Source organism: Haliotis rubra, unplaced genomic scaffold (assembly GCF_003918875.1).
Source record: "Haliotis rubra isolate DU_JTF1 unplaced genomic scaffold, ASM391887v1 Scf49, whole genome shotgun sequence".
NCBI lineage: Eukaryota > Metazoa > Mollusca > Gastropoda > Lepetellida > Haliotidae > Haliotis > Haliotis rubra.
In genome coordinates, this window is record NW_025767179.1 from 1,479,751 (window position 1) to 1,502,028 (window position 22,278).

Below are 22,278 nucleotides of genomic sequence, written 5' to 3' on the forward strand. Positions count from 1 at the left end.
CATTCAAATAACCTGTGTATGTGACTACTCATGGAGGGTATTTACAGAGGAAGTCATGAAACAACATGGACCACGTTACATATGTGAAATACTTTCAATATGCCCAGGTGGCATGTTTAAATTTATAAAAATTATACATGCCATGATTTATTTAATTGAAAATGTGATAAATTTCACTGTCTGAAATGACTCAAAACCGACTTTTTCACCCCATCAAACTGTTTATCTGTTGCACTCTCAATCTCATAGTCATAGCTTCACATGGGCATGGCCATCTTGAACGCCATTGCATAGTAGGAAATCCTGTTTTGTATGATAACATAGTTTGCGGGTTTCTTAATTTGTGGGCCTAGGAAAAATGAAGCTGAACAGGAAATTCAACTCTCAAGTTTACAGGTTTATATCATGGTTACTGATATACATTGACTTGTTGTGATGTTTTAAGTTTAACTGGATCAACAAAGACGCACCTGAATTATCTGTCTGGTGCACTGTGGCACACTTCCAAACAGTGTGCGAAATAGCCACTGGCCCACTAGCCTGTGGCTAGTAAAAATCCAGTCGGGCCAGTAAATCTCCACAGTCACTGGCCCGACTGGCCCGACTGGGTAATTTTGTAAATATATCACTCTCTCCAACTTGTTAAGTTATAACACACTTTTAAATCATGCATGATTATGGCCTGATAAAAATGTTCATCATATCAGTAGCTTAATGATGAAACCCATGTCTACGTTCACATTTCGGACTAGTGAATTATTTTTAGGACTAGTAGCTTCCAGGCATAGCTAGCCTGACTGGCTAGCAAAATTTGGAAACTATTTCGCTCACTGCTTCCAAATAATTGAATTTCTATCCCTCTACATTCATCTCTGAATATATCAACTAATGCATTCATAAATGGACATGAAAAATCTAAACTTGTCAGTTTACAGGGAGAAATATCTTTCTACATGCTTGTGAATTAAGATATTGTATTCCTGTGGACGACATTAAGTCAATGATAAAAGTTCATTTTATTGTAATACAATTTGACCAAAAAGGTCATTTGGGTATGGTTATAATGACAGGTATGATTTTCAATATAATCATAGTAATAATGGTTATCATGGTCATAGCATGTATAGAGCAAGTGTTTTGTAGACAGTGCATTTTTCTTTTTTTTTATTCCAGTACACATGTAGGAATGGTAGTCAGAAACAGTGCTGAATTAACTCTTCTTGTAATGAATGACCATATAAGGATACTGGGTGACATGGATTATATCGCAGGATTTAAGAAATACAGTTCGCTCTACCATCATGTATAGTGTAATAAAGCACACTTTCACCCTGAACGGAGTAGTTTACTGTAGGAGGCTGAACGAGGCGATGGCAACGGACATGCATCGTGACGTCGCTTACATTGTGACATAATGCAAAATTGTTTGTTTACGAGGTGGCAGACTAGAATGGCATTACGTTGTGACGTAATGCAAAAAGTGCACATTATCGTCTGATAAAGTACTGTCGGCGCCTTTGATCTTTCACCGAAGCATCTTAGAATATTGCATATAATTCAAACACTGTCTTTGGCCACAGAATCGTTGTAATACAGTGAAGTGACACATCACACATTTGATTTAATTTGATTTGATCTCACAATGCCAATACTGAGGAATTGAAATATTACAGACTGCAAGTGTACCGGCCGCTGAGGGTGGGGTCCAATCTTGGGAGCGACCATGGACCGTGGGAGAGATGAGAAAGGAGGCCAACAACTGGTCACTAGCTGGGGATGCAGGGGTAAGATGAATGCTGATGGTTGAATGTTCTTTATCCTTCCAAATGATTTACACTTCAATTTTGCCATTGCCATTCTTGTACTTTTTAAAACATTTCAACCATGTCAACTGTTCATGATCAAGATTTTTTAAAACATACCTAAAACAGACTCAAATGGTAATTTGAGGATATTGAGTAGATGCAGAATGAACTTCAGCTTTTTATGCCACAAAATGTGAATTAGGTCATTGTGGGTTTCCAAAGTTGTTGCTGGTTTCCTGTTTAATTCTAACCATGATAAAAGAACAGAAGCATACCAACTCCGGTCCCCTGTTGCAGCTGCTTCAGTACCTCCAGGAATTCTCCCAGAAGGTGATCTCTCGAACACACGAGATCGGGAAGGAAGTGGATGGCCTTGTACATGAGGCCAAGGTAAGTACTCTATCAGAGTTAATCATGAATGTGACGATGTCAAACTTCAGCACTGACATTGTGACAACCATTTCAAATGAACATGCTGAAGTATGGGCAGCATGAGTTGCTTTGCCAAGGTTTCATCACAGATAGCTATTCCGTTTTTTATAAAGACTTTGGTTACATGCAGATGTAACTGGGCAAGATTGAGCTTGGAACCAAACATATTGAGTATTTGATAGTATTAGTTCCTTGTAATATTGAAACTGAATAACCCAACTACTTATCACTGCTGATGCTATCTTTAAGCTACTTCCACATTGACAGTATCCAAGTATCTGCTCATCACTCAGCTGTGTACTGTCATTTGAACTTGGAACTTAGCTTTCATCTTTAACTAACAAAGTTTAAACTACTTCCATGTTTGTATGTCAGAGGTTCACAGCATACTTGTGACAAGAAACTGAAACATTTGTCTTCCACAGCTGACTGGCGTTCGAGTCAACAATGTCTTCAATGACTTCATTATGCTGGCCAATACTCAGTTTGTGGAAAATGTAAGTTTACTGTAATTCTGTAAGAGAAAACAAATGAATGATGTTCTTTTTCAAAGTACCTGTTATATTTATACTAATCTGAAGTCTTCATTTCTCATTGAATCCGTGGTATAATATATGTTGACAAATATATGTAGATATTTGCCATGTGTATTTACTTACTAGGGGGCACTTGTGACACTCATGGCTGTCATATGAGTCACCACAGTTTGCTGAGCAGTGTTGTCTCACCCTGCAAGGATCTGCCGACCTAGGTTTTTCAGAAATGATACATGTCGGCCATTTGTCTCCCCTAGGCTGTTTTAACTGACACTGACAGGCCAAGATGTAGCGGAGATAGTGTTCAAATCAGGATTTATCTCAAACTTCCCTCTGTTTGTGTGTGTATGCAGGCTTTCCGTTTATTATTTGCATGGATTCTGTCAGGGGTGGAAATAACCTTAAAATTGCTAGTGTACTCCGTACAGTGGCACATGTAAAATCACTTGCCTTGATAATTTTTCCACTATACCAGCTGTTTGTTGATTTTTACATAAAGAACATAATTAACATTGAAAGTCAACTGGACATCAGTGTTATATACAAATTTGCTTGCCCGACATGAATAAAACACTGGACTCGGGCATCGGGACGTGGGTTATTTCCACCCTGTCTGTGTATATATACTGTGTGCCTACTGTATGTATATAAAGACATAGAGGAACATCTTTATTGCTTAAATAATGTTACCTTAATTATGCTTGCTACACTTAATGAAAAAGGAACATAGAAGCCCTGAAAGAAATGTCATTTAGCATGATCATAAACAATAAAGATGTTATCCTTCAAAATAATGCATGTCTTCATATTGGTCCACCTTTAAATCCTGTACACAGACTTGTGGATGTATTCTGTTTCTGCTGCAGAGAGTGTATGATGAGGATGTTAGTAATGCTGACCACGAAGAGGAAAAGAAGCCAGATCACGAGGTTAGTGGGCGTTCTGGGAGTCATAGTCTAATTAGAATAAGATGAATAGTTCAGTGGACAGAAGGAAGTGCTTAAAATACTGTGTTTGAATTTGAATTGTATCTGAGAATGAGTAGGAAGCTGAGCAATGTAATTTCTCAAAACAGATGAGGGGGACCACATGAGTAGGAAGCTGAATGCAATGATTGTCAGGATTTTACCCTTGATGCCCAAAACTGGATGATGAGGGGACCCCACAGAATCAATTATAAACATGCAGGAAATATGAGGGTTTTTCTTGTAATGTATCAACTGCACTTGTGTGTGGTTATGGGACAACATGTGCCTGAGGTTTCTCCTAGTTATACTATAGGACATTGAATGGAAATTTGTATTAATTAACATAATTGAAATGTAGAAGTAGCAAGTTCACCTAAAACTGAGCTTAGGACTCTAAAAAGTTGCCATGTATCTGGTGTATTTTTTGTGTAAAATAATGCTTTCTGATGGTTTATTTATGGGTTTTCATCACAGTATCATGTCTATCACACATCTGTTTGTGTGCGTTTCCGAAACAATCAGTCTCATGTTTCCATTTTGTTGATCATGTTAACATTTCTGGGTTAAAAGTGGACAAACAACACCCTCCCCTACTCCTTTTCCCTCAAGACAAAAATTCCTGGAGCTTGGACTTCATGATTTATGTGCACAGCATCCGCCCTACTCCAAAATCCGGGAACCGCCCCTGTGTACCACATGTATGTATCTGTGATGTATGATCTATTCAAGGAGAAGACCAGAGAGCAGCGTGAAGCAGAGCTGATACCTAAAGTGACAGAGGCCCTTCGATATGGCACAAATGTCATAGATGAGGCCTTTGAGAGACTGGAAACCAACATTGGTGATTCTGAATCAGAGGACGAGGAAGGGGGGTACCGAGCAGATCCCATCCTGGAGGCCAAGGTGAGACAGGCGGAAACAATCACACCATGGGATTTGATGTCTTTGGAAGATAGCCAGGATGTAATCATTTCTTTGAACTGGCCTTGTCTCATCCTTGTAGTATTCTTAATTCATAACTATTGTTAACTGGTGTTTTTGAAGTGTGAAGTTTGAATCAATTCTGAGTGTTAGTGCTGTGAATGTTTCCATAATAATTTGTGAAAATTCTGCACAGGATCCATACGTGACCCGCTACCTGCCTTTGTTGATCGGCAGCCCAGGGTTCCTGGAGGATGATAATGTTGGTCTCGTGGAGGATGTCTCAGGTGGGTACATCACATCAAGATATGAATCCTGCATTCTGAACAAGCTTAATATCCACCCCTAGTCATTGGATCTTTTCACCCATTTAATGCTCTTCTACGTCAGACATAATGTCTAGTCCCCCCGATAATGTCAGCAATACAGACAATATTAGATAGCTGAAATAACTTTTGAAGGAAACGTTTCGTATGCGTAGGGGTTTGCAGGTCAGAATGGCGTGATCGTAACCCATGGTTGTAAGGTGCAACTTAGTTGACTGGATGGTCAAGCTTGATGACTTATTTGATGGACTGATTGACTGACTGAGTTTGGTTTTACGCCGCTTTTAGCAATATTCCAGGAACATCACTGCCGGGGACACCAGAAATGGGCTTCACACATTGTACCCATGTGGGGATTCGAACCCGGGTCTTCGGCGTGACGAGCCAACGCTTTAACCACTAGGCTACCCCACCACCCCCTTATTTGATGGAGGGGCGTTGGGGTAGCCTAGAGCTTAAAGCATCTGCTTATCATGCCAAAGGTCTGGGTTCGATTCCCAACATGTGTACAATGTGTCAAGCCCATTTCTGGTGTCCTTCGCCGTGATATTGGTGGAGTAATGCTAAAAGCGGTGTAAAACCATACTCACTCACTGATTTGATGGCTTGTCATTGTAAAAATACAATAACATTCAATGGATTCTGTAGTTCTCAGTCTTGACTATTTACAGGGTGTAATCATATAACTGGAATATTTTCTGTACATGAAGCTTTGAAAGACAAGTACACATATTACTTTCATCACTGCTTCAACAAAAATGATGTCATTTGAAAAATTATCTTTTAATCTCATTCATGCTTTTCATTTCCATCTGTCTTGGTCTGGAACAACAGGAGGAGAGGAGACAGATCATGGCAGCATCAGCGAGAGTGAGGCTGAGGGCTCCGAGACAGAGGTGAGTTTATCGCTTGTGCTAGAGGTAGATGTAACCTCCCTGTGTAGTTGACACATGACAACCGTTGTAGCGTCCAGGAAGTCATGCTCCGAATAATGTCTGTATGGTGGCCTATGTGTCAAATGGATGACTGTGTGTCTGAGAAGATTAAGTATTGATTAGTAAGGGCCAGTTAAATAATCAATTGGTCACTTGTCTGTTAATTTTGAAGAATTAAAAATGTATGGTACAAAGGTGTGAGATGCTGTTTGGTGACAAGTGAACCTTGTTTGAGCAGTCAGTTACAGGGATCCCAATTGTCCCGACCAATTTTCACATATTCCAATGATTATCTATAATGACTACTGTTATTCTTAACCAGGGCTATGACAGGTGAATGGAGTCAAAATCAATTAAGTACGACATCGATAAGATTTCACGTCGGTATTTATAAATACCTTTGCTCGCGTCTAACATTTAATTTCCATATCGTGCAAATGGAAATCTATGTATGATAAATACTTGTCAAGTTTCTTTTGTAAAACAACCAGGAGTTACACATGATATAAACCCCGACAGTAGGAAACCCTTGGTTGCTATGCAACGATATTAACCACTATTTTTCGATTGGCTAAAAACTACACTGTTCCTATTTATATCCAGTCAGACCTGACATTTCAGCGATCACACCATCGCTCAGTTATTTCTCATGGGGACTTCAAATACAAATACATGGTTGGAAATAGTGATCACTGAATCGTCCAGACAAACCACATCACCAATTCGCTCACACAAAAACATGTAGGATACTTTAGCCAAATTCTCAGTACACCTCCACTTGCAATATGATGTGTAAGTACACTCACACCCCCAAAAGTTATCTAGAGCCCTGCTTAACCAATATGAATGAATGGATGGATGGATGAATGAATGAATACTAGTGTTATTCTTAATGGATGGATGAAATTTGTACACCAGTTTATACTTACTTTAAGGCAGGTGCATTAAGTCATGTTTATGTCATCGCCTGGAGCTGATGGAGCGGACATTTATTACTAACATATGCATGCATGCTGCTTCTAACAAGAATGTGTTTTTGTAACATTTAATCCATGTACTTAGTGCTAATAGGAGTTTTTATCATTAATGTTATAATCCTTACCTTATTCTGTAATGTAGAAATAATGTATGTAATGGGTGTGAATTTGCATGTATGTGTATTTGTTCTTTACAACAGTATTTGTATAGTATCAGGGGTGGAAATAACCCATTGCCCGACGCCCGAGTCCAGTGTTTCTTACTGTCGGGCAAGCAAATTTGTATATCACACTGTATATCACTGACTTTCCAATATTAATTATGTTGTTTATTTTAAAAATCAACAAGAAAACGTCCGGTATAGTGGAATAATTATCAGGGCAAGTGATTTTACATGTGCCACTGTACCGGAGTACACTAGCAATTTAAAAGTTATTTCCACCCCTGAGTATTACTGGACATGTTTCTATATGCATGTGTTTTAGCATCATCCTCATGATCCAGGAGATATAACTGTTAACATACAGCTAGAGTTTGTTCTATATTCTGTGTCTACTTACCACTTCATGACAAATGACCTTCACACCACAAGGCAAACTTAGTGCAATGACTGTTATGTCTGTTATTGGATTGGAATGAAAACAGTTGGAGATGTGACCTTCATGATTTTATAATGTGGCTTGGAAAGCTAAGGTTTTTGAGTAGGGACAGACATGAGGCTATGATTATCTGACAGGTATTAGAGGTGTAACGACATGGTGAGGCCCATGGGATATGTATCCTTTTAAGATGAGTGTGATGCAATTCATATCACAATACACTACTTCTTTTTCAAAGTTCATATTCTCTTCCATTTTGTGGGTGAATCACAGTCCTTAATCATTTCATTTCATGCTTCAGAAGGGAAATTGCAGGGAGAAACATATAAGCTTGGGGACACTGCACATCCTGCTGTTCAGAGCCAAGTGGGAAATAAAATGCATAAAAGAATGCATAAAAGAATATGCATAAACTCATTCTTGAACAGTGTCTGTTATTATTCACATGTTTTACATCAGTAGACCTTGTAATATAACAAATCATATATTATGATGCATAAGTTCTAACTGATGTGTTGTTTCATGAGCCTAGTGAGTGAGTTTAGATTTAAGCCGCTTTGTACAATATTTCAGCCAAATCACAATGGGGAACACCAGAAATGGGCTCATGAGTGCAGTATAACAATACTGTACAATCACGTCATTACACCACTAAAGCCTAGGTGGGGCTGGGACTGTTACTGGGTTGTGACTGTCGTCAGTCGGGGTAACGGTCAGTCCTAGAGATGCCACTGTTTGTTACTGTTATTGTAGTCTATATTTGGAGAGGGAAGTCAGTCATAGTACTGAGATTGCTTTGTGTAATGGAGAACCAGAATGCCAAGGAACAATCCACGAAAACATCGACCCAGATTCATTCAGTGATATATGATTCACATTAGATTCAATATTGAAACATTGAGGTCAGGTTGAATCCTACTGAATGTTGCCAAGTCATGTACTACTCCCACAATGAGCTAGCTTCCCTACGACAACCTGCTGCTGTACCTCAGCTTATGCATGTTTTACTTGTGTAGTCCGATTCCGAGCTTGAGGAGAAGAAGATAAACAGGGCCCGTCGTGCCACCCGTGTGTCGGACGACTCTGATGAAACAGAGGTAGAACTTGTCTTTGTCATTTTTTTAACTGACCATTTTACTGTTACATGAACATTTTATTTTATTTTTGTTAAATACTTGTGGAAGAATTATAGAATCCATTGTTTCACAGTAATATTTTCGGATGTTTATGGTCAGTTATGTTCCATTGGTGGTCTTACGTTTCTTGTCTGTATGATTAACACAATGTGTTGTAGTTAGCATGGGTAGAATAGTGTCTTTTCCTGATACTGGCCTCCACTTAGCTCTACGGGGACAGTTTATTAGGCTGGGTCCCGATGTAACGGTACAACCTGTCGTAACTCTATAGTTTATCATAGGCTTACGAATGTCTTAGCGCCATAAACATTTGTGGGTCGGGACCCAGGAGAGTGGCTGTCCCAGACATGTGCACACACCACTTGTGTCTATGGTATATAGAATGTAAATATAGATGCTAACATCACTGATAGTGCAGTCTACTGGTTTCCTAGCTAACACTCAATGTTCTTAAGGATTTTAGTGTCCACAGAACATTTTTAGTCTTTCATATGTGCAATAGAATTGTGAAATTCATGACATCAGTGGAGGTCAAACCAGAGCAAAACACTTGCAATAAACTGGCAGTTTGCAATGCACCCCTGGTTTTAATTGCTTTGATTAGTCAAATAGTGGGGTTCTAGGAAACATTGGCACATATGAGAAGCATCATTTCTAAGGGGAAGAGTTTGCTGAGGGGAAGGGTTTGCTAAGGGGAAGGGTTTGCTAAGGGGAAGGGTTTGCTAAGGGGGGAAGGGTTTGCTAAGGGGAAGGGTTTGCTAAGGGAAAGGTTTGCTAAGGAAGGGTTTGCTAAGGGAAGGGTTTGCTAAGGGGGAAGGGTTTGCTAAGGGGAAGGGTTTTCTAAGGGGAAGGGTTTGCTAAGGAAAGGGTTTTGCTAAGGGAAAGGGTTTGCTGAAGGGAAGAGGGGAAGGGTTTGCTAAGAAGGAAGGGTTTTCTAAAGGGGAAGGGTTTGCTAAGGGGAAGGGGTTTGCTGAGGGGAAGGGTTTGCTAAGGGGGGGTTTTCTAAGGGAAGGGGGTTTGCTAAGGGGAAGGGTTTGCTAAGGGGAAGGGTTTGCTAAGGGGAAGGGTTTGCTAAGGGGAAGGAAGGGTTTGCTAAGGGGGAAGGTTTTGCTAAGGGGGAAGGGTTTGCTGAAGGGGGAAGGGTTTGCTAAGGGGAAGGGTTTTCTAAGGGAAGGGTTTTGCTAAGGGGAAAGGGTTTGCTAAGGGGAAGGGTTGCTAAGGGGAAGGGTTTGCTAAGGGGAAGGTTTTCTAAGGGAAGGGTTTGCTAAGGGGAAGGGTTTGCTGAGAGGGAAGGGTTTGCTAAGAGGAAAGGGTTTTCTAAGGGGAAGGGTTTGCTAAGGGAAGGGTTTGCTAAGGGGAAGGGTTTTCTAAGGGAAGGGGATTTGCTAAGGGGAAGGGTTTGCTAAGGGGAAGGGTTGCTAAGGGGAAGGGTTTGCTAAGGGGGAAGGGTTTGCTAAGGGGAAGGGTTTGCTGAGGGGAAGGGTTTGCTAAGGGACAGGCTATGTTCAAGCTAATGGGGTTTGAAGGCTGACATGTTTCAGATAAATGGGGTTTGAAGGCTGATGTGTTGTGGACTGATGGGGTTTCAGGGACGATGCATTTTGGACCAATGTAGTTTCAGGGGGATGTGATTCAGACTAATGTAGTTTCAGGGGGATGTGATTCAGACTAATGGAGTTTCAGGGGGATGTGATTCAGACCAATGGAGTTTCAGGGGGATGTGATTCAGACTAATGGGGTTTCAGGGGGATGTGATTCAGACCAATGGAGTTTCAGGGGGATGTGATTCAGACTAATGGGGTTTCAGGGGGATGTGATTCAGACCAATGGAGTTTCAGGGGGATGTGATTCAGACTAATGGGGTTTCAGGGGGATGTGATTCAGACCAATGGAGTTTCAGGGGGATCTGATTCAGACTAATGGGGTTTCACTTTAGTTATTGCAGCAGGTTCCCAGTGTTGTGCATGAAATGCTTTCATGGTGTTGTAATGGTATCAGAGACAATCTGTCAGCTGACTGCTAATGTGCATGGGTTACCATGGTTACAGTGGGGGATATCTGTGCATGCCTTTTCAGTTACCTCATGCCTAATTCAGATTCGTATTGACTGTTCCAACCTCTAGTTTGATTGGAGAATGGGCAATATTTGTGTGTTCTGTCATGTCTCTGTTTGTTAGGCGTACAGATATTAAATGTCTCATGTTTGATTAAAGTCTGTTTTAAGTGTTTCATATTTGATACAAGTCTATTTAAGTGTTTAATGTTTGATGGAAATCTATTTTAATGGTTTATATTTGATGGAAGTCCATCTATCAGGTGATTTTGCCAATTGTCTTGTGTTTCATGTACGATATTGCCATATATGGAGTATTGCATGTTTACACCAAATGTTTTATGTTTGCTTGGAGTATATGTATGAGGTGTGTGTTATGTCATCAGAGTGAGGATGATGATGAGGAGAGTGATGAAGACATGTTCAGCAGTAAGCCCAAGAAGCGTGCTGATGAAGACAGCGACGATGATGAAGAGACGAGTGAGGAGGGAACCAGCTCAGAGGAGGAGAAGGGCGATGAGGAAGACACAGAGAAACCTGCTGCTCCTGCTGTGAGTATCATCATCATCATCATCATCATCATCATCAGGTATAAACTTTGAAGGCTGAACAAGGATTGAAGGGTTTAGATTTGGTTTGTGGATGGTCTTCATGAATAACAAGTGAAGGCAAACATCCACTGAAGACTGTCAGGATTAGGGTCACTCACATGACTCGAAGACAGTTATGTTTATCTCTTTCAATCAAATCAACATTTGATGTGTTGCTTATGAAAACAGATCATATTTTACAAACAACCAAACTGGTCTGCATTGATGAAGTCAGAGGTTCATGTCAAGCTCAAACTGCCATGAGATGATATGTTTGCCATTTACTGATTTAATTAGGCTAGGCTAAACTTTAATATTTTGCCGTAGTCAGTACCATCATCCAGGGAGCCATCATAGAGTATTCCTTAGTGACCTTATGAATAGTTTGGGCTGAGGTTTGATGTGACAGGAATGTGTTTTTAACATTCTAGGGTGGTCGTGACTTTGCCTCTGAGTTAGCTGCCAGAATAGGAGCTGCTGTCCCCAAACCCTCACCTGTTGTTGATGACGATGATGATGATGCAGATCAGGAGGTGGAAGAACAACCCAAACAGACAGGTGTGTTAGAGAATATCTATGTGACAGTGGTACATGGGTTACCATGTGTATCTAGTTTATACACGTTAACATGGGCAGTTTTGGGGATGGGGGATGCGGTTGCGGATGTTGATCGTGAAAATTTGGCTGGTAGGTCAAAATATTTTATTTATTAAATGATTTCCTCAATCACCTTAAAGACTGACTGGGATCTAGAGGTGCTTTTAAAAAAATCAGGGTTTAGATCTCTAATCAGAGAGCAGTATTTCATTTTCATTTTGTCTCAGGTATATTCTACAGATGGAAATATAAAAACTGCTATTTTTCTGACTTCATTTATTTTCTGATTTTTCAAAGCCAGGACCCTTTTTATTTTTAAGGTTTGCTGAACTGTAAACCAAGCAAAACTGAACTGGTTAGGCCTTATGTATGTCCTGGTGATGCTTAGAAAATATGTTTTTATTGCAGCTAAGAAGAAGTCAGGGAAGAAAGAAAAGAAACACAAGACAAAAGCAAAGCATGTCAAGGCTGATGATAAAAGTTGGTACAGTTTAATGTGTTAATAGTGTAGGACTCACTGCTAGTTATTCTCAGTTCCTGTTGTCATCCCTTTCCAGTCACTTTCAGATGTATTCATGTTACCGAGAAAAGACTTTAGTGAGTTGTGTTATTTTCTGCATTTATTGAGTGCTGGAATGTGACATATGCTGGGAATATCTATCAGCTCTAAGATGGCAGGAATAGGTGAATATGGAAACGAATTTGACTGTTGAGTGAATTCCCTGTGCTGCTGTTCACAGTAACACCCTCTGAGCAGTAGGAGACTGGATGGCCGAGAGACCCATCACTAAATAGTTCACACCCTAGCTAACATCATCATGATCATGATTCAGTGGCAATGTGCTATTGGTGTGCTTAAATGTCAGGCTGCCATGAATATGCATCAGCTGCCATGAATATGCATCAGCTGCCATGAATATGTACAGGCTGCCAAGAGTGTGAAGAGGTTGATATGGCTATGTAAGACATAGAGTTTGAATATTGCAATAGCTCCTTTGCAGCATACTATAATAACCAAAAGTAAAGAACTCTAGTTCCTACTATGTGTTTCAGATCTGTTCAGTGCTCCTGGTGGTGGTGAGGAGGATGACGACACTCCGTTCGGGAAGTCGGGGGGATTGTTCACCAGCAGCACGGGGTTGTTCGACGAAGACCAGGACGACTCGGTGAGTAGGGAATACAAGGGCACAAGTACATGTGTGATACTAATTAGTGACTATTGAGGGGGAAACAACTATTGCAATATTCTATTGCAACAGCGATAGTCTTTTGTGACCAACTATTGCAATATTACTATTGCAATAAAAAAAATTCTCATTGAATTGTCCCATTTGAAGTCATTTCCCAAATGAATGTATAGTTTATATGAAATAAAAACAAACTAAAGTAGTTTCAGTCTCTTTTAATAACTGACAAGGAACTTGATACCCAGTACAAGTTTGTTTAAGAGGTAACAGGGGCAGATAACTCTAAATGAAATTGAACGAATATGGTACTTCCTGTATTTTGCGCTGCACATTTATCAACAGAAGTCAATTACTAAACTCTTTATAGTCATACATACTATTGATGCAGCGATAGTTTTTCATTTCTACCATTGAATAGCTGCTGTCAGAGACTCAACATTTGCAATCCATCGATATTTCGATGCATCATTAAAGCCCTAATAATAACAGTCCATTCACCAAGTAAAGATTCATGGTGCTAGATTATTATTACACCAGTCAATGGATCAATGTAAACTTTAAATTCATTCCCTGCTCCCTGGGGAATATGCAGCCCATGCCTTTGTATGAGGCACTTGAAGTCATTTTACCATCTGAACCTACATGGGATCGGTTTGAGGCTTGACTCACAGATGTGTATTTCATAAAAAGTCTGTTGCCCGATGATACACCACTTGTGTCTTTGTTTCAATATGGGTACACAGTTCTACAAACACTCAAGATCAGAGCTTGCTAAACAAGCCTCTGATGTTGTAACATTACTGTAAGGATGCTTGTTAGACCATGTGTGCCATGGCTGCTGTGTGCTTGATAGACCATATGTGACATGGCTGCTGTGTGCTTGTTACACCATGTGTTTCATGGCTGCTGTGTGCTTGTTAGACCATGTGTGTCATAGCTGTCGTGTGTTTGTTAGACCATGTGTGTCCTGGCTGCTGTGTGCTTGATAGACCTGCTGTGTGTTTGTTAGACCATGGTCTGGCTGTGTGCTGTTGTTTGTTAGACCATGTGTGTCATGGCTGCTGTGTGCTTGTTAGAACATGTGTGTTTATGGCTGCTGTGTGCTTGATAGACCATGTGTGTTTATGGCTGCTGTGTGCTTGATAGACCATGTGTGACATGGCTGCTGTGTGCTTGTTAGACCATGTGTGTCATGGCTGCTGTGTGCTTGTTAGAACATGTGTGTCATGGCTGTTGTGTGTTTGTTAGACCATGTGTGTTTGTTAGACCCTGTGTGTCATGGCTGTTGTGTGTTTGTTAGACCATGTGTGTCATGACTGCTGTGTGTTTGTTAGACTATGTATGTCATGACTGCTGTGTGTTTGTTAGACCATGTGTGTCATATGTGTTGTCATGACTGCTGTGTGTTTGTTAGACCATGTGTGTTTGTTAGACCATGACTGCTGTGTGTTTATTAGACCATATGTGTTTGTTGTTATGACCCTGTGTGTCATGGCATGACTGCTGTGTGTTTGTTAGACCATATGTGTCATGGCTGCTGTGTGTTTGTTAGACCCTGTGTGTCATGGCTGTTGTGTGTTTGTTTAGACCATGTGTGTCATGACTGTTGTGTGTTTGTTAGACCATGTGTGTCATGAATGCTGTGTGTTTGTTAGACCATGTATGTCATGGCTGCTGTGTGATTGTTAGACCATATGTGTCATGGCTGCTGTGTGTTTGTTAGACCCTGTGTGTCATGGCTGTTGTGTGTTTGTTTAGACCATGTGTGTCATGACTGTTGTGTGTTTGTTAGACCATGTGTCCATGTGTGTCATGCTGTGTGTGTTTGTTTAGACCATGTGTGTCATGACTGCTGTGTGTTTGTTAGACCATGTGTGTCATGGCTGCTGTGTGTTTGTTAGACCATGTGTGTCATGGCTGCTGTGTGTTTGTTTAGACCATGTGTGTCATGGCTGTTGTGTGTTTGTTAGACCATGTGTGTCATGACTGCTGTGTGTTTGTTAGACCATGTGTGGCATGACTGCTGTGTGTTTGTTAGACCATGTGTGACTCATGTTTGTTAAGACTGCTGTGTGTGTGTTTGTTAGACCATGTGTGTCATGACTGCTGTGTGTTTGTTAGACCATATGTGTCATGGCCAGACTGTGTGTGTTGGCTGTTAGACCCTGTGTGTCATGGCTGCTGTGTGTGATTGTTAGACCATGTGTGTCATGGCTGCTGTGTGTTTGTTAGACCCTGTGTGTCATGACTGCTGTGTGTTTGTTAGACCATGTGTGTCATGGCTGCTGTGTCCTTCAGGGTGGCCTGTTTGATGACGTAGAGCAGCCACCCAGGAAGGCCTGTTTGGAAACAGTCCAAGAAGAAGGTAGTGCAGGAATCTGAGGAGGAAGAAGAAGAGGAAGAACCAGTTAAAGGTAGGAGTAATTTTCAAGTACCTTGTCCATACTATCAATGGTGTCAGAATTTGGAATTGTTAAAAATGATTGATTTGTGTTTGTGTAGATTTTACATGCTCACAAACTTTAAAACAATGGAGTTCTTGGTTAAAAATATCAGAGATTAATTCAAGTTAAACCTTTTGCCAGAAATCAGACCCAGGACAGCGAGTGGGAAAAAACTACCCAAAGGAGCTGTGTCCATATTTGGAGGTGAGGCCAAGGCGTGAGAGTGTATAAAGTACTTATAACTGTTGTCTTGTCATCAACAATTGGAACAAGTGTTAAATGTTGATATTATATAGTATGACCAGAAATTATTAAGAATTTTAGGAATATGTTTAATTGGATTTCTAGTATAAACAACCTTGACCAGCTATCAAGTGCTTGGTTTCATTCAAGAGAGACAACTCCGTTAATCCTTTTTCATTAGTTTGTAAAGAGTTATCCCCCTTTGTTTACTTGCTAGCAGACGACATTTTCAGTGATCCTCAGTATGGATGATTTAGAGAAAAGAAAGTTGATTTTAGAGTGTTATAACAAGGACATCAGATCAGCTAAAGTGATTTCAAGTAGAACAGGCATCCCTTTGTCCACTGTTTATCGTGTTTTGAAAAATATTGCAAATAGATATGGCATTGAGCACCAGGTAGGCCCAGAAAATTGACTGTCGGTGACAGGAGGCGGCTTGGTTTTCTAGTTTCTAAAAACAAACGAAGGAGTTTAGAAAACTTAAGGCTGGATATGATTGATAGAGGAACTGTGGCTGTCTGTAAGGAGACAATTAGAACTGAGCTGCATGCAATGGGTTGGCAGAAAAGTCGAGGAATTCCATCACCGATCATGAAACCTGAACAAAGAAGCGAAGGTTGAACTGGTGCTTACAGCATAGAAATTTGAACTGGGACAATGTGATTTTCTCAGATGAAAGTTCTGTGTGGCTGTTTCCTAATACACTGAAATTCTGGACCAAACAAACTGAAAAACCTTTGTACCAGGGCCCAAAGTACAGTCCGAAGTGGACCACGACTTTCTAACTTCTTTGATCAGTAGTATGCCCCTCCGCATTGAAGCCTGCATTGCTGCCCACGGTGACTTGACAAAATACTAACTGTTCACCTGTCTTTGAATCTGGAGTGATGTGCGGCTAATATTCACATTTAATACGTGAGTAATGAGTGAAAACAAAATAAAAATTACGATCTTAAATTCTCAATAATTTCTGGTTGTACTGTAATTAGTGATTGAGAGATTTTGGATTGTTTGAGCTGACTAGGATTATGTGGTCACAAGTTCAGATTTACCAACTAGGCCATACCTACCACCCCGATGTGAACTCGAAAGCTGCTGTTCAAGACTTGATTTAGTCAGAAATATAGAAGGAATATTACTGGTTTTGATCTGATATTCACTCACTAACTCCGCTGTCTGCTTTGATTTGATATTGACTGGTTCTGTCTTCTCCCATCTCCAGACGGTGATTCAGGTCTGTTCGGCAGCTCCATCAAGGAGGAGGACGAGGCCCCAGCACCCAGGAAACAATCCAAGTCCAAACCTGCTGCTGCTAGTGTAGGAGGGGGGCTGTTTGATGAGGAGGAAGATGAGGGGAAGGATCTGTTTGCTTCAGTTCCTGCCAAGAAGACACAGCCTAAGAAAGGTACAGGCATCACCTAAAACTCAGATCATTTGTAATATCTCAGAAGCACGGAGCTTGCATTATTACTGCCTTATTATCTTATAGTTAACACTTCAGTGTATTTACTAAAGGGAATAATTCTCCCTTCCACTTGACATAGAGGGTGTCCATATGTATGAACGATAGTTTATGTCAAGCTGAGGATCACATAGACCATGATGCATCATTTTGTCTGCTGATATTTTTCTTGAATTTTGACAGAAGTAGTATAAACATTATTTTTCCTTATCCTGACTCATGATCTTTGCTTATCTCCCTTTCCCTTTCGAATGGTAGTGGAACACTTGAATCCCTTGAAGTTCACGAAAAGCGGATGTACAATACTCACCCACGAGTTACCTCCCTTCCTCTTTCCCGCACAAACGTACAATGTGACGTGCCCAGACTTGTCACTCTCTCCCTTTTCGCCCAAGCGGATGGTTGGGCGAGCACTGGAGTCCCGTATACGGCAATCTATCATTTATATTTAGGCCTATTCTTCTAAATTAAGCTGTGTATGGTTTTGTTTATAATTACGATGTAGTATTTGTACAAATTTGTTGAAATTTATTGACTTTCACTCGTGTTTTTCATCGTGTTGTAACTTTGTTTACAATTTATGAAATCCTGCTGTGTGTGTAAACACAGATTGTCTCTGGCTGATCCTCACCCCCAATGTCCATCATGTACAGATCCATCTTCATCCACCTTGCGTTGTAGCTACTGTATTGATTTAACTGAATTACAATTTAATCAATATCTGTCATATATTTATAGACGTGCCATGGATCGGGTGAAAAAGACATCTCTAGTCACGTGATAAATCTGGAGATCAGCCCCAAAACCGTATGTTGCTTGCTGCTGATGTTCATAATAGTGATATGTTGCCTAGTACATTACAGAGCCAGTCTGCGGCAAAGGGGGCTAAGAAAAGGTCGTCAACCTCGTAACCTACGCCGTCCCAGTCTAAGAAGAAGACGGTGTCCTCTTCTACTACGCAGAGAAAGTCTACGAGTACTAGATCTGAGAGCAAAACTACACGTGCTACCGCTGCTACGCAGAGATCTTTCAACGATGTGATCGTACCGCCGCATGAGAAAGACGTGTTTGACGACCCCCCTATACTACTACCTGAGGTATCGATGACATCTATGACACAGTCGATGTCAACTACTACTAGATCACCTATGAATGTCACAGCAGGCCAGCTGTCGGACATAGGGCCTCTTCCTTCGAGGACAGAAGCTGAGGCACGGAAAACAGCATCGCAGCCGATTCAACAAATGCAGAACTTCGACCCGGGGGAGTTCATGACGCAGTTCACCAACAAGATGATGGCTATGATGGAGCAGAGATTCCAGCAAGAATCAAGGAAGACCCAACAGTCAAACCCACTGGCCTGCGCGAATCTACACCCATCAGAGCTACATCTGCAGTTGATGTTGGCGAACGTACTCCTCCGCGAAGGCCTCCACAACCGGACGACTCCGTCATACTACGAGATAGTCAAGATGAGACGCAGTCCACGTTCGCTAACCCTCAAGGTTCGCCAACCTCTAAGAAGCCTGCCTCGACGCCTAGCCGATCCAGATCCAGATTACCATGCAGACGTTCGCGAAGGCACAGCTCACCACACGGAGGTTCGCTGAAGAGGTTCCAGAGAGAGACGTTCGCGAAGGGAACGCTCTTATGACAGACGTTCGCTCAGGGAGGAATCTTCAGCTGCAGGTTCGTGAACCCAGGATGAAGGTTCGCGAAGGGATACAGGCTCACACAGAGATACGTCAACAAGACACAGCTCTCTGACTCAAGACACTACGGACCCCGTCTTCTCGGACTCTGAAGTAACGGCTTGGATTGCTAGCGGGTTGAGCCTGGAGTCTCCCTCTAAAGATAGGAACGAATATTACACCTACATGATGAAGGATGAAGACTTCGACTCCGTCACAATCCCACCGATCGAGCCTATATCCAGCGTACCGGACAGTCTTCGCACAGCCTTCGCGAAGGCTTCCAAGTTCCAGACGCAGCAATTACCATCTTTTAATAAGAAGAGATTCCCCCTACATCACATGGAACCATTTGTGAAGGCGCCGGAGTGGGACGACAACATCAAGTTGGTAAACGATGCCAGGACTAACGTGTATAAGGTGGATGATAAGAAGTTATCACAAGTAGATACAGCTTCTAGAAGATCTTTCTTCGGACTAGCAAGATCTAGGGCCATCAACGAAGCGTTGATACAGAAATTCCAGAATTCCACCACGGAAGAGGATAAAATGATCTACTCGGCCCTCGTCACACAAAAGAAGGATCAGTTCTTCCTATCGGACCACCTCACATCGATTTCGGCGGCAATCACCTTAATACGCAGACAGGGTCTACTGGCGTCCTGCTCCTGGAATGACAGATTTACGCAGCCTCTACTACGAGCTCCGTGGGAGGCACCTACCATCTTTGGAGGTCTATTGGACGATGCAGCTAAACAAGCTACACAAGACTCCAGAGAGGTGATGATGATCAAGACCATAGACACCTTGGCCAACGTCATCCGCCATACATCCCAGAGATATAACAACAAGTCTAAGTATGCTGGGATACAGAGAGCTAAAGACAAAAAGTACTCCAGCTCCAGAGGCGGGAAGGACTCTTTTCGTCGCCCTTCAGGCAACTACAGAGGAAACTCAGGAAGAGGCCGCGGCCCCAGAGCTTCCAGAGGTACCAGACGCTGATGCCAGAGTTTGGAACGACTGGAGTCTTCCACCCCCAGCCGTTCCTGTAAAACTATCGACAGTGGGTGGACGTCTACAAGGGTACTGGAAAAATTGGGGAATTTTAGGAGACGACTACGCCTCTCAGGTACTAAGAGAAGGGTACAAAGTACAACTGAAAGACGCCCCTCCGTTAACCCTCAGCCCGATGGTCTTCAAGTACGCAGAGGATCAGGCAGACAGATTACAAGAAGCCATCAACGCACTTCTCTCAAAAGATGCAGTTGAGATAATAGACCAGAATCATCTCACCCCAGGCTTCTATTCCCCAATTTTCCTAGTACCAAAGAAGAACTCCTTAGAGAAGTTCAGACCGATTTACAATGTGCGCAAATTAGAGCTGTGTATCGTTGCCTAAGTGGCTAGACGATATATCCCGATACTAATTTAATGAGGTGAGGCGATATATCATTAAAGTATTGGCAAAGGAACCTGCTTGAGGCGATTATCATCCGCGATGCACAGTGATGGCGATACGATACTTATACGATACTTTACAATCATAAAAACAGGACATATATGATAGATAAAATGACCGAATCTTTATTTGTTATTCAGCAGAGCATGTGTTACATTCACACACACTTAAAAGGCTGTTCGTGTAATAAAGTTTCAGCATTTAATGCTTAAGAAAGTACAATCAAACATATTCAGTATACCTTGCTCTAGGTTTCCCTTGGAAAGTTGTGTTTCTGCACCAATGCTTGCACAGGCAATGTATGCAGTAATTTATACCAGAATCACTGCAAAAAACTCATAAGTATGCTTTCTAAATTTTGTCTTCTCTTTCTTAACAAAGCTAAGACATCGTTCATTGTTGTTAATAAATGGTGTTATTTGTCAAACAACTAAAACATGTTTCATTTACTTAAAGACAAGTCTTTACAGTTCACAGAGATTGTTCACATGCTTTCACTGATACACTAACTCCTTTGTTCATGTAACAAAGATGGCAAACACAAACAATTCCTTTTCGCAAATTCAACAGAGACTACCTACTGAAACCAGAGAGGTTCAGCATGATCCACCTACCTCAACTGAAACAACTTCGTCCGTCCAGCAGATTATTACATGGCCAGCATAGACTTACAGGATGCGTACCTACACATCCCGATACATCAAGAATCAAGGAAATATCTACGATTCCTGTTCAGAGGGCAACACTACCAATGGAGCGTGCTACCGTTTGGAATATCTTCGGCTCCGTGGCTATTCACATGAATAACCAAGCCTATAGTCGCATACCTTCATCAACGAGGTCTACACAATGCCTTCTACCTGGACGACGGGATTCAGGTCCACCAAGATGCAAGTCTACTCAGACTACAACTGAACTTCACGATCAAGTTGCTCACTCAACTGGGATGGTTGGTGAACCTAAGGAAGTCAGAATTGGAACCAAAACAAGATCTACAATTCCTGGGGATAAGATTCATCACTACAGAGAATCGAATCGTCATCCCAGAGGATCGATTGGTCAAGATACAAGCCATGATTCCGCCAGCAGTCACCTCTCCGTTAACACTACGATCATGGCAAGTTCTCCTCGGTCTACTAACCTCGGCGCAAGACTTGACGCACATAGGAAGGTTACAGCTAAGACCGCTACAACGGTTCCTCATAAAGCATCTGGATAGTGTCGACCCTATCCTGCTGCCCGAAAACCTCAAGAGGTACCTACTATGGTGGACACACAGGTCGAATGTCTGCGAAGGAGTCTATTTACAAGAACCGGCCTTCGAGACACACCTCTACGCAGATGCCTCGTTGCAAGGATGGGGGGCACATCTCAACGATCAAGTAGCGTCGGGAAAGTGGTCTCATACAGAAGAAAAGCTCAATATCAATCTACTAGAGATGAAAGCAGTGATCAACGCTGTACAACTATGGTCGAGCTTGCTGAACAACTAGATGTTGATGATCCACACAGACAACTCCACAGTGGCATTCTCTATAAATCGGCAAGGATCCACAAGATCACCAAGCCTATTGCAGCTCACATTCCAGTTGTTCCAGATCACGCAAAAAGCAGACATCTGGATAAAGGCGTGTCACATACCTGGAGCCAAGTATGTACTAGCAGACGCTCTCTCAAGACCACTACACCCGTCACAAACAGAATGGATGCTCCATCCAGAAGCGTTTCGGAACATAAGGGAAATAGGATTCCCCTCCATAGACCTGTTAGCCCGAGGTTCAACAAACAACTGCAGGCGTTAGTCTCACCAGTTCCAGATCCTCAAGCCTGGGCAACAGATGCACTGAGCATGTCGTGGGAAGGACTAAATGGCTACAGCTTTTCACCCCGATACTACTGCCAAAGTACTGATCAAG

General features: G+C 41.7%; 1 protein-coding gene across 1 annotated transcript in view; it reads left to right on the forward strand.

The window, feature by feature from the left end:
- The window catches only part of LOC124291293 (WASH complex subunit 2-like), a 57,878-nt gene that overhangs the window by 775 nt on the left and 34,825 nt on the right, over window positions 1–22,278 (forward strand). The window contains exons 2-17 of the mRNA XM_046728268.1: window positions 1,674–1,784; window positions 2,103–2,195; window positions 2,663–2,734; window positions 3,640–3,702; window positions 4,471–4,644; window positions 4,859–4,949; window positions 5,823–5,884; window positions 8,517–8,597; window positions 11,076–11,240; window positions 11,711–11,837; window positions 12,285–12,356; window positions 12,930–13,042; window positions 15,362–15,385; window positions 15,417–15,477; window positions 15,649–15,711; window positions 16,973–17,155. Coding sequence (XP_046584224.1) covers window positions 1,674–1,784; window positions 2,103–2,195; window positions 2,663–2,734; window positions 3,640–3,702; window positions 4,471–4,644; window positions 4,859–4,949; window positions 5,823–5,884; window positions 8,517–8,597; window positions 11,076–11,240; window positions 11,711–11,837; window positions 12,285–12,356; window positions 12,930–13,042; window positions 15,362–15,385; window positions 15,417–15,477; window positions 15,649–15,711; window positions 16,973–17,155 — 1,555 coding nt within the window. The remainder of the gene's footprint in view (window positions 1–1,673; window positions 1,785–2,102; window positions 2,196–2,662; window positions 2,735–3,639; window positions 3,703–4,470; window positions 4,645–4,858; window positions 4,950–5,822; window positions 5,885–8,516; window positions 8,598–11,075; window positions 11,241–11,710; window positions 11,838–12,284; window positions 12,357–12,929; window positions 13,043–15,361; window positions 15,386–15,416; window positions 15,478–15,648; window positions 15,712–16,972; window positions 17,156–22,278) is intronic.